Source organism: Rousettus aegyptiacus, unplaced genomic scaffold (genome assembly GCF_014176215.1).
Source record: "Rousettus aegyptiacus isolate mRouAeg1 unplaced genomic scaffold, mRouAeg1.p scaffold_m13_p_7, whole genome shotgun sequence".
Classification (NCBI taxonomy): domain Eukaryota; kingdom Metazoa; phylum Chordata; class Mammalia; order Chiroptera; family Pteropodidae; genus Rousettus; species Rousettus aegyptiacus.
In genome coordinates, this window is record NW_023416310.1 from 111452628 (window position 1) to 111465787 (window position 13160).

Here is a 13160-nt window from a genome sequence, read left to right on the forward strand (position 1 = left end):
CATGTTTCTGTCACAACTTTGATGTTGTTGCAAGAGGGATGAACAAATTCTCTATCATCTATGCCATTTTGACTTCTCTTTCTATTAGTGATTTTTATCTCTATTCTTTGAAAATGCTTTTGAAGTTGTAGAACAGATATAGATAACAGGCATTCTTTTTACATCTTGCCTAATCTTAAAGAACTGCTTCTTCATCATCCCACTGTGTGTCCACTGTCCCACAGTCCTTCCAGGCTGTGCTATTATACTGTGTTCTAATGACATCATATTTGTACATTGGCACATACCATTCTACGGGTGTAAGGGACATGACCTATCAATTTGATATATTTGTATATTGTAATGTGACCACCGTCACAGTGTAACAAACACCTCTATCATACCACATAATTGCCATTTCTTTGTTGCTTTCACGTTCACACTGCAGTATGGTTATCCATCACTGTTGTGATGTGAGTGAGGTCTCCAGACTTCCTGTCCATAGCTGCAAATTTGTACCTTAAACAATGTCTCCCAGTTCCCCCACCCCCAACCCCTGGTAACCACCATTCTCTCTGTTTCTACTGGTTCACCTTTTGTAGATTTCACATGTAAGTGAGATCATACAGCGTTTGTCTTTCTCTGTCTGACTCACTTAGCGGTTTCCTCAAGGTCCATCCATGTGGTCACGAATGTCAGGTTTTCCTTCTTTCTCATGGCTTACTATTCCATTATATGTGTGTGTGTGTGTGTGTGTGTGTGTGTGTGTGTGTGTGCACGCGTGCATAGAACTAGAGATGAACCACACCTTCTTTGTCTATTAATCTATTGACAGACACTTAGGTTATTTCCATGTCTTTGCTATTTTGTATAATGCTGCAATGAACATGGGGATGTACATATCTCGTTGAGACCCGGTTTTCATTTCTTTCCTTTGTATATATAGCCAGAAGTGGGATTGTTGGATCATATGGTAGTTTTATATTCAAAAATTGTTTTCCAAAGTGGCTGAACCAATTTACAGTCTCACCAACAGTTATGAGTGTTCCCTTTTCTCTACGCCTTTGCCGATACTTAATATCTCTTATCTTTTTTTCTCTTGTCTTCTTGGTGGCAGCCAATCTGACAGGTGTGAGATGATGTCTTACTGTGGTTTTGATTTGCATTTCCCCGGTGAGCAGTGGTGTTGAGCATGTTTTCATGTGCCTGTTGGCTGTTCGAATGTGTTTTTAGCATAGCCAGTTTGACCCAACCAGGCAACACTCTTGATTATATCGCTCCTGTGTCAGATGTGTATCTCCTTTTCTCACACTTCATGTGAGGTGCAGACTACTTATTTCAGAATTTAAGATTCCGTATATCCTGTTTTAATCATTCTCTTCTTGTACTTTTTTCACTTTGGGCTTTACCTCCACTGTCATGTGTAGCAACTGGCCTCTAATTATTTCCCATCTCCTGGCAATTGTTGCTTTGAATGAATATCTGCAGCCCCTATTCCTCCCCAGAGCTTAGCAAAAAGCAGGCGCTTAAAGGCTGTGTGTCTGAACCAGTGCAGGCACATAGCAGGTGGCTGCTGGGTGTCCTGACCACCAGCATTTTTCCAGCCTTTGAGCCACAGAGCATTTCGTTTCTGTGAACCACTCTTCGGAATTACTGGGCTCACAAGAAATCGTTCACAGTGCTGCAGACACGATGGAGGAGTAGGGAGACTATGCTAGCAGGAAAGGGTAACAAACACACAGATAATGCAGTGGGACGGAATGAGTGCCACGAATGAGATGCCACATAGGGGGCCAGGTGGGTCCCGAAGACCTGGGCTATTGAGATATGGACTCAGCTTCCAGACAGAGACTCCAGGCAGAGGACTGGGGGGTCCCATATAGTGCAGTGGGGAACTCTTGCACGGGGAAGGTGCTCGGCTAGATGAACCCGCCACTCGGGTTCATGCACGTTTTTGAGGTATAATTAGTGTGCCAAAAATTGCATATATTTAACATATGCATTGAGTTTGGATGTGTGCAAACTCCTGTGATACCATCACTGTGACCAGAACACTAAATAGACCTGTCACCTCCAAAGCCTTCCTTGTGTTCTTTTGAGGGTTTTGTTGTGATCTGGTTTCATTTCCAGAGCACTGTTGCGAGACCTCCTAGCATGTTTTCAAGTGCACTGCACCACACTGAGAACTTTGGGTGCTGTGTTGTGCAGCACAGCTTCAGAACTTACTCACGTAGTAAAACCAAGATTTTATATCTAATGAGCAGCCCCTGGCAACTACCATTCTACTCTCTGCTTCTGTGAGTTTATTTTCAATTCATACAGTAATTGTCCTTCTGAGACTGGCTTATTTCACTGAGCATAATGCCCTCAAGTTTCATCTATGGTGTCACAAATGCCAAAATTTCCTTCTTTTTTATTTTTTTAAGGCTATATAATATTTTATTGTATATGCACCATCTTTTCTTTATTCATCATCAATGAGCATATGGATTGTTTCCCTATCTTTGTTATTGTGAATAATACTGCAGTAAAGGTGGAGGTACAGATATCTCTTGAGATCTTACTATTGGCACTTTTGGTATATATACCCAGAAGTGTGATTGCTTGATCATATGATAGTTCCATTTTTAATTTTTAAAATTGTTTGTCATGGTTGCTGTACCAACTCACATTCCCACCAATAGTGATCAAACTTTCTGATTTGTCCACATCCTCACCAACACTTGATATTATTTGTCTTTTTGATAGTAGCCATCCTAACAGGTGTGAGGTAGTGTTGTAGATTTCATTTGCACCTCCTTGATGATTGGTGGTTGAGCATCTTTTCATGTGACTATTGGGCATTTGGATTTCTTCTTTGGAGATGGAGGACAGATAACACAATTGAGCAGGAGGGCGGCTCACAGCTTTGACATTTTACATGCAATCTCACATGGAGGCAGGAGGGATGTGATAAAGGAGGTAAAGAGCACTCACAGGACAACTGGTGCAGTAGGGGTCTCGTTGCATTGCCAATTGTCCTGTAACTGCCAGGTGCTAATTCTCTGGCCTCCACTCCATCATTTATTGCTTGCTCAACTCTCCCAAGGATGATGATTATTGATGGGAAAACACACAAGCAATTAGCACAAAATAAACTTCCCCGAACATAGGTGGAGCTCATAGCACTCTATACTGTACACAGATGCCCAGACGGCCAGGTCTGAAGGAGTTTGCTCTGACTCCAAGGGCCAAGGTAAACAATCCTCATAGTCCACAGGATGGATGTGGGTGAGCTGCTGACCCACCTGGGCTGTGGAGAAGCCACATCTTCCTGTTGCTAAGTGGTTAGGCCATTTCTACTGTCTTGGACCCTCACTTCTTCTGGAGACTCAGGAAATTTGCATGCATGCCTGATCAGGATAAACCTTAGACCTGGAACTTTTCTGATTATTAAATACAAGACTGAGAGTCAAAGATCAGACTATTAGCATTTCATCCCATTGTTAGCTTAGCCTCTGGTTAATTTCTGAATTGCATTTTATATCTGTGGTTAATTTCTAAATTGCATTTTATGTCTGTGACTGTTTGTCAATTCTGAAGAGAAGATAAGTTTGGAGGGAAATGGTAGGCTTTGTTTTAATGACAGAGAAAGCTACAGAATATGATGAGAACATTTGGAAGTAGGTAACAATCTCTCTCTCTCTCTCTCGTTTACATTTCCACTTAGTTGCCTGAGAGACAATGAAAAGAAGCTCAGGAAGGTAAACCCAGATGTGGGAAGGAAACGGTAAGAACACAACATACCAGAGCTTTTTTCTCTGACCTTTACTCCTAAATTTTTGTCCCACAAGAGCGAACATTTAAGAGCTATAATGAGAGAGTTCTTTGGTGACTTCCTCTAAGACTTGGCAGAAGGTTAGACAGTGTGTCTATCTAAGCAGGGGGCATGGGTTATGTGCACATGACTTGTTTCTTAATGGTTATACAAAGCAAAAATACAATTTGTAGCTGGAGTAAAGTAAGTTTGTTTTCTGTTGGCTATCTATAGTGGTCACACTTCCGATCTATTCTTTAGGCTTAGCCAGAATAGCATTTGGAAATATAAGTGCAATCATGCCTTTGCCTAAGACCTTTGATGGCTCTCTATTGCATCAGAATAAAATCCAGACACTACCAGGGACCACAATCCTGTAAAGACTGAGCCCCATGGTCTTTCCAAGTCTCATTACCCACCCTCCACTCTCACACTTCTCTCTCAGGAACTCTGCTTCCATTTATTCATTCTTCAAACCACTAAGCTCAGCCTCATTTTGGGACCTCAAAACACACTGCTAGTGCGCACAGCTTTTATTTCCTGTGCGTGTGCTTGGTGGTGTCTCTACCTGGCACTGCTGGTTCTCATTGTCCCCTACTGCAGTGTCCCTTCCATGTGCCGTGCATTTTCCGCTCTGCCCTCGACTTAAGCTTGCATGCTTTCTCATCACTTATAACTGTATGTCTGTTCTTTTGCTGCGTGCTTTCAAGAAACTATCCATTACTCGGTAGGATAGTTAGCCTATCTGTTGATCAACTCTTACAAGACACTCAATGGAAAAAAGAAAAAACAGTGGAAAAACAACATATAACTGGACATCGATATCTCACTGCAGCTTAGATGAACAGAAACACCCTGACTTATTTCTTATGAGCTTTTCATATCTTTGCACCCAAATTCTTTCCTAATCATTCCATCACAAGCCCCGGGTTTCCAGAGATGCCAGCCTCTGACATGTCTGCCTTCTTTTTACAGAGTAAAAGGATGGGGGCCTGTGAGGAGGGCGCCATTGTTTGTCGGTGACAAGAAATAATGTTTGCAGGAATCTCCATTTCCTGTGCTTTGCTTACACTTTCTCTGCACCAAGGCAAAGACAGAGACAGTGGGTGGCTGTGCCTGTGTTATGTGACTCTGTAACTCCCGTTACAGTTTGTAGCTAGGGAGGCGAAAACAAATACTCAGTGATGTCGCTGGACCAGGCCCTCTCTTAGGGTGTCATAAATCAGTTCTGCGGAGCTGGACAATTTAAATAAGGCTCTTGCTCTGTCACATCTGAAGTGAGATTTGCACTAGCTGACATCCATAATTCTCCCTTGTGAAGGGAACTGAAGTGTCAACATTTTCAGATACAAGTAAATCTTCATCACAAGCAGACAATAATAACTAAGTGAAGAGAGGCTGCGTGTGTCTAGGGCACCCTCATGCAAACAAATCTTATAAGTGGAACTCACAGGATTTTGAACAGCCAGCTTGGAGAGGACAATCTCAACCACCTCAACAAATCAACTAATTTCAGTGCAGTGTATGTGTTTACACAGGCTAGAAATAATTTCATTCTGCTTTTGGTGGATTTGGCAGGATGATACTCTGAATGAAATTACATGATCTACATCCTCTTAAGTCTATTTCAGTTATCTTATTTTTACTAGAATATCGTTCGTTTAATTCATAACTTTAAACACATTTACAAAAAGGATAATATAAGATCTTTCAAGTTATTTAACTTTTTAAAATATAGGTTTACAGAAGTATAGTACAGTAAAATTCACCTTTTAGGTTCATAATTTGTTAGGTTTAGAAAAACACATACCATTATGTAACTATCACCTCTAGTCAAGATATAGAATATCTGTACCAATCTCCCCCCATCCCAAACACACAACACCTTGATACCTCTGGCCTGAATTCTGTTTTGCTCTTTCCAGGACTGCGTGGTATTGTTGCTTTTAGCTCTATTGGAGCCTTACTTTAGCTTACTTTAATTTTTGAAATAGTTGTTATTCTAATTATTTTGATTTAAAAACTTAATTTTTGTGTTTTCAATTTTTTTTTGGTTTAGAAATGGGAACATGTAAGAATATAACATTTCCTTTAAAAATATTTTATCTGTACCCCACATTTTGTTAAAGGAAATGCTATTATTATCTATTATTTTGTTACTTCAATTTTTATTTCTTCTTGGATCTGAGTAGTTTTTAATTTTAAGCATTGCTTTACATTTTGGATACTAATTCTAATTTCATTGCCTTATCAGTATCTCTGTCATTTCTGCTTTGTGGATTTCATCAAAGTTCTTGGTCATACATTGTATATCAGTTTTAACATGGGTTAACGAAAATCCTTTAAATTCTGGTTTCTTCACATGGGTTATAGTCTTAGAATTTAAAGATTTTAGATTGTAGCTGCGAAAATAACATTAAAAAAATCATTGTCTGTTCATTAGAATAGTGTCTGGCTGAAACTAGCACTCAATAAATATGAGCTAGCATTATGTTTATAGGTTCATACTATATAATTTTTTAAGGATTGTAATTAACTATTAAAAAACAATCATGTATTTCAGATATTCTATGACTTTATTTTTCTTACCTTTGTTATTGACTATAATTAATCTGCTATTATTTTGAGTTAACATTCACCTTTTCCTTTTCTTTGCTGCATATTGATTCTAAATGCATTAATGAGGCAAGATCCATGACAGTAGTGGATGTCTGGGGGTATCCTCTTTATCATGGTGTCTCTTTCTGGATCTAGTTCCGAAATGAGAGAATGGTGATTCCCCACCATCCTTGTCTCCTGGAGTGTGAGAAGGTTCTGTGGTGGAAGCAGGGCGGGTGAGGAGAAGGCTAGAATCGGCCTCAGGAGGCGAGAATGATGAGGACGAGAAGTGCTGATACTTGATGATGTCAGTCTGAGGCCCACTGCCAGGCTCTGTGGCTTTGCTCAGGCCACCATGACAAACTATCACAAACCAGGAGACTTAAACAATAGAAACTCATTTGCTCATCATGCTGGAGGCCTTACATCCAAGATCAAAATTTTGGCAGGGTGGGATCCTTCTGAGGCCTCTCTCCTCGGCTTACAGATGTCTGTCTCCTCTTTGTGTCCTGACATCATCTTCCCTCAATATCTGCCTGTGTCTCAATTTCCTCTTCTTATAAGGTCACCACTTGAACTGGATTAGAGCCACAGCATGACCACGTTTTAACTAAATTACCTCTATAAAGACCCTCTGTCCAAATACAGTGTCATTGAGAGGTCCAGGGGGTCAGGACTTCAGCATACAATTCCCCCCACCCCAGGGGGACATTATTTTGTCTATAATATGGGTTAATAAAAAAAATTTAAAAAGAAAATCTGGAGATATTTTACTCTCTGGAAGTGACAGCTAGGCCCAGGACCCAGGACTGTCACACTGCACTTAGATTAGAGTAGACAGCTAGCAGTGGGCAATAATGATTAACAGTGTGGGCTGGGGTCTGCATTTCATGGCCAGACCTTCACCTCAGAACCAAAGGCAGCCAGCCCCCAGCAGGATGCACCATTCATTAGCCCCTTCGCACACTTCACAAAGTTCAAGTGAGTTTTAGATTCACCTTTTGTTTTGTTTCCTTTTGTTTTCCTAAAGAACACAGCAGTGTTATCCTCCCTGCTACTAAGGTTTGGACAGTAGGTTTTCTTTCCTTGGAGGTCATTGTTTATTCTTGAAGTTTGAAAGCCATTACATATCTCAATGTTTTTCTTTCTGTAAAATAAGTTTTTAGATAAAAGTCTTTCTTTCAAGATTTCTCTTTTATTATATCATTGGGTAAGTTTGTTTCATTTGTTTGCATCTCATCTCCAGGAATAACAATTGCGTTAAAATAAATGGCCTTCTTTTTCATAATTATAATCTATTACTGTTTTTCTACCTATAATAGATCATTTCTGTTTTTCTCTGTGTGTGTATGTGCGCGCACACTATTTTTGTTATCAAGTTCATGCTTGCAACTTCATGCTTACTTCTTTAAGTGGCAACAGGTCATTTGTGAGATAAAATGGTGTATGTGAACCTTTGTGTGTTCGTCTGGGGAGAGTGCAAAAGCCAAAATCCAGGATTTGATTTTGGTGTTGTTTCAGACTGCTTCCTCATCAAGTATCCTGCACATCTCTGTTCTGTGTATGTCACTCTCTTTGAGGTGGCAGACCATTACAGGTGGTATCCACATTCCCTTAAGCAGGAGTCTGAGAGTCAGAGGGACAAAAGGTCCCTTCTGTGACTTCTATCCCCTTTTAGCCCTTCTCTGTTGTGCTATGGAATTGTGTCCCTGCAGAGATGAATCTCTATTCTCTCTTTACCAGCACACACTTATTAATCTGTGTTGTAAATTTGTATTTAGAATTTCTAGGATCATCTCATTTACCTTTAAAGATACATACTCTTGATGCAGTACAGGGCAAATTTCCCCAAGTGACAGGGAGACGAAGCCCTGCACCAACAGAAGAAGAGGGTCTTTTGGTGGAGAGTGCGGAAAGAATTCGACACACCTGCCAAAGTTAGAGTCAAAAGGAGAATTTATTAGAAAAGGGGTAACACTCCACAGATGGAGTGTGGTCTCCTCTCAGAGGCAGAGAGTGAGAGGGACCAAGAGAGACTTGGAATGATAGTGGTGGTGTCGGGGAGTGAATGTTCAGGGAATTCAGTTTATATATCATTCTTTAGTTCCTACAAGTTATTGTTTAAAAGACTATTAATCCATTTCCTTTACTATGGACATACAGTGAGGAAGGGGAAAGGCATATAGCATAAAAAGGTAAGAAGAATATGTAGAGTGAAAGGCCTGCTGACAGTTTCTAGCCTTTAAGCCATAGGTTCCCTATGGTTTTAGCCATAGGGAATGACTCTTGGTTCCTGTTCGCAGTCTTAGCAGGAATCTTCTTTTGTTCTGCAGGGGTTCTCCTGGCCTGGCCGCAGGGCTGATCAGCACATTGTAGTCTGAAAGTAGCTTGATTAACATTTTTAATTCTCTTGCCTCCTCCCTACATTACTCTGTCATCAAGAAGAGCAGAGAAATAAATTGACTTTCAAACTTTTTCCTAGAGATGTTATAAATTTCACTTTATTGCACATACAGTTTGATAATCTAGTAATTCCTTAAATTTCGCAAAATGTGGGGTTTTATTCTTCATTTTAAAAATCATTTTCCTAGATTTTGTTTTTTTCTTTTTCAGCTTTATTGAAGTATAATTTACAAATGTAATTTTAATATACTTAAAGTGTACTTTGTGGTTTGATAAACATGTAACATTATGAAAGGATACTCTTTATGGAGTTAGTTAACACAACCATATTTACCTTTTAGTGTTACTTTGTTTCGGTGAGAGTGGTTAAGTTTTACTCTCAGCCAATTTCAGTTATACAATACAGTGCTATTAGCCATATTTCATTGTTTTTCAGAAAAAAAAAACACTAGGGTAAGCAGGCTTTTAATTTTATTTAACTTTTGAATTGTCAATCGGCAATGCCCTTGAGTTAAAGGCAATGAAACATTGATTTCAACTGCAATTTCAGCTTCAGATAACTGGAATGTCTTGTGTTATCTCTTTTCCTTGTAGGCAGGAAATAGCTACAAATGAGAGAGAAAGTCGAGGTCAAGATAAGAAAAGTAAGTCTGCTTCATAATATTTTTTATACTTGGGAAGTAGAAAATGTAAACATCCAGATTAGCTGAGCTTCTGATACTCTTTTAGGGTTGAAGTAAATTTTGCTTGGAGTTCTTATGGCAATGCCTTAGTCCTTCATTTTTTTGGCCTCACAAAACTGATCTTGTTATTTTTTGCATTACAGCAATATCTGTATCTAATTTATTTCAAGCAACATTTTGCGAACTTCTATGGGAAGCAATTAACCAAAATCATACCAACTTTAATTTCTGTATTGTTATTTTAAAATAGAGCCATTTTGAATATTAGATTTGTTGAGTTTTTTTTTTTTTTTTTTTTTTTTTTTTTTGCCCATGCATTTGCTCTGATTGACACAGTACCTAGATGGAGTAATCATGTAATTACATAAAATGGACAATTATGAATAATACGGTTCAGTTCCTCTGGACAGGCCTATCTGAAAGAAACTCATTTTTCTCATTGCTGTTGCTTACCTTACAGTCAAGGTTCTTCAAGGGAATGTATAGCCACATTATTTGAAACTGCATTTACCAATCATCTCTTAGCTGCACTGAGTATATTTGTCTGGTTAGCAAATAAATTTATTTCACCAACATCATCATGACCATAAATAGAATAACATACTTAAAAATCATTATAGTGCATTGCACATAAAATTGTCATGAGACAACTTCTTAAATTAAATTTTTTGAGGTAATGTTGGTGAGTAACATTATATAAGTTTCAGGTGTACAACGTTTTAATACAATATTTGTATGGATTATATAGAACCCACCACCCAAAGTCTAGCCTCCCTCTGTCACCATCTATTTGACCCCCTATACTCTCTTTGTCCTCCCTCGAATGCAGGACAATGGCAAATTCCCCTGAGCAGAGGGGAGACCAAGCCCTGCACTGAGAGAAGAAGAGGGTCCTTTGGTGGAGAGTGTAGAAAGAATTCAACACACACACCAAAGTTAGAGTCAAAAGGAAAGTTTATCAGCGAAGGGGTGATACTCCACAGAGTGTAGTCTCCTCTCTGATGCACAGGGTGAGTGTGACTGAGAGAGGAAGACACTGAGAAAGACAGTAAGAAGGATGTAGAGAAAGACAGTGAACATGAATGTTCAGGGATTCCAGTTTATGCGTCATTATTTAGTTCCTGTGAGTTACAGCTTAAAGACTTTTTTTACCCATTTCCTCTGATACGGAAAACAGTGAGGAAAGGTAAGAATAAATAGAGCAAAAGGCCTTCTGGCAGTTCTCAGCCTGTGATCCATATGTTCCTCAAGGTTTTAGCCATAGGGAATGAGCAATTTTATTTGTGTAGGGCACCACTTAAAGACTCTATTTTCCTGTTTTCCCTTCTGGGTATGGGGAATGTGCTGTCAGCAATTCCAGGAGGAACCTTTCTTTGTTCTGCAGGTGTCCTCCTGACCTAGCTATAGGGGACTGGTCAGCACGTGCAGTCTCTGAGAGTAGCCTGATTAACACTTTAGTTCTCTTGCCTCCTCCCTACATTGATCCCTCGCCCAAATGTAACTACTACAGACTCTGAAATGCAATGTTCAATCACAATCTCAGTTGCGTATCTCAAGCACCCACATGTCTTAGTTATAGCCACCCTCTGCTGCCCTTTCTTGGGTTCACATAAAATGCTAGTGACCCTCAGCAATCCAGCCTTAGAATTTTTTTACTCTCTTACAGGGTTTGAATATGATTGATATTATTTATTTTTATAATATTTAGTAGAATTTTCTGATGATGTTATGGTGAAGCTATGGTGATATTTATTGTAAGGAATTTTTTACATACAGATGTGAATGCTTTTGTCATATACAGTATTCTCATTTTCTGTTTAATTTCGTCAACTTTGTAAAGTACATTTCTTTCATCAAATTTGTTCTTTTTCTTTATAATTTCAGAATCCTAATCTTAAAATTGTTCATCACATATTTACCTGTATTTTCTTATTTTTTGAAAAAATTCAGTCCCCACCTGGCACCACACATAGTTATTACAGTACTACTGACTATATTCCCCATGCGGTACTCTACATCCCTGTGACTGTTTTTATACCTGACAATTTATGCATCTTAATTTCTTCACCATGTTCACCCAGCCTCACAAATGGCAACCATCGGTTCATTCTCTGTATCTGAGTCTGTTTCTGTTTTGTTTGCTCATTTATTTTGTTCTTTAGATTCCACATATAAGTGAAATCATATGGTATTTGTCTTTCTCTGACTTATTTCACTTAGCCTACTACCCTCTACATTCATCCATGTTGTCACAAATGGTAAAATTTTACTTTTTTATGGCTGAGTGATATTCTGTTATATATATATATATGCACAACTTATTTATCTATTCATCTATTGATGGGCACGTAGGTTACTTTCATATCTTGCCTATTGTAAATAATGCTATAATGAAATAGGGGTGCATATGTTCTTTTCAAATTAATGTTTTAGATTTTTTTCAAATAGAGACCAAGATGTGCTGAGTCATATGTTACATCAATTTTTAATTTTTCAAGCACTCTCCATATTGTTTTCCATAGTGGCTGTACCAATTTGGAATCCCACCAGAAGTGCAGAAGGGTTTTATTTTCTCCACATCTTCACCAACACTTGTTTTCTGATTTATTGATAATAACCATTCTGACAGGTGTGATTTTAAATTGCAATTTTGATTTTAAATTGCATTTCCCTGATAATTAGTGGACCTTGAGCATCTTTTCACATATTTATTGGCTATCTGTATGTCCTCTTTGGAGGAATGTTTATTCATATTCTCCGCCCAATTTTTAATAGGTTTTTTTGGGGGGATGTTAAGTTGAATGAGTTCCTTATATATTTTGGCTGTTAACCCCTTATTGGATACATCATATTCAGTAGATTGATTTTTCCTTTTGTTGTAGTTTCCTTTGCTTTACAGAAACTTTTTAGTTTGGTATAGTCTTGTTTATTTTTTCTTTTGTTTCCCTTACCCAAGAAGAAATGTCCAAAAATAACTTACTAGTAGCAATATCAGAGAGATTACTGCCTATGTTTTCTTCTAGAAGTTTTATGGTTTCAGGTTTTACATTTAAGTCTTTAATCCATTTTAAATCTATTCTTGTATACAGTATAAGAAGGTGGTACAGATTCTTTTTTTTTTTTTTGCATGTATCTGTCCAATTTTCCCAACATCATTTATTGACGAGACTGTGTTTACCCCATTGTCTATTCTTGCCTCTTTTGTCATATATTACATGAGTGTATAAGCATAGGTTTATTTCTGGGCTCTCTAGTCTGTTCCATTGATCATTATGTCTGTTTTTATATCAGTATCATGCTGTTTTGATTACTGTAGCATAATTTGTCATATAGTTTGATATCAGGTAGTGTGACACCTACAACCTTGATCCTTTTTTTCAAGATTGCTATGTCTATTTGGAGTCTTTTATTGTTCTGTATAAATTTTTGGATTATTTGTTCTAGCTCTCTGAAAAATGTCATTGGTATTTTGATAGGGATTGCATTGAATCTATAGCTTGAGTAGTGTGGACATTTTAATGATGTTAATTTTTCCTATCCACGAGCATGGTATATGCTTCCATGTATTTGTATCTTCTTCAAATTATTTTATCAATATCTCATATTTTTCCAATTCTTTTACCACCTTTGTTAAATTTATTTCTAGGTATTTTATTTTATTTTTTGATGCATTTGAAAATGGGATATTTTCTTAATTTCTC

At 38.1% G+C, this 13160-nt stretch overlaps 1 protein-coding gene across 2 annotated transcripts in view; it reads left to right on the forward strand.

The window, feature by feature from the left end:
- The window catches only part of GCSAML (germinal center associated signaling and motility like), a 44169-nt gene that overhangs the window by 1995 nt on the left and 29014 nt on the right, over positions 1-13160 (forward strand). The window contains exons 2-3 of one of the 2 annotated variants that reach the window (XM_016125488.2): positions 3689-3748; positions 9371-9420. In XM_016125488.2, the coding sequence (XP_015980974.1) occupies positions 3689-3748; positions 9371-9420 (110 nt within the window). The remainder of the gene's footprint in view (positions 1-3688; positions 3749-9370; positions 9421-13160) is intronic. The other variant, XM_016125489.2, reaches the window with a different exon arrangement.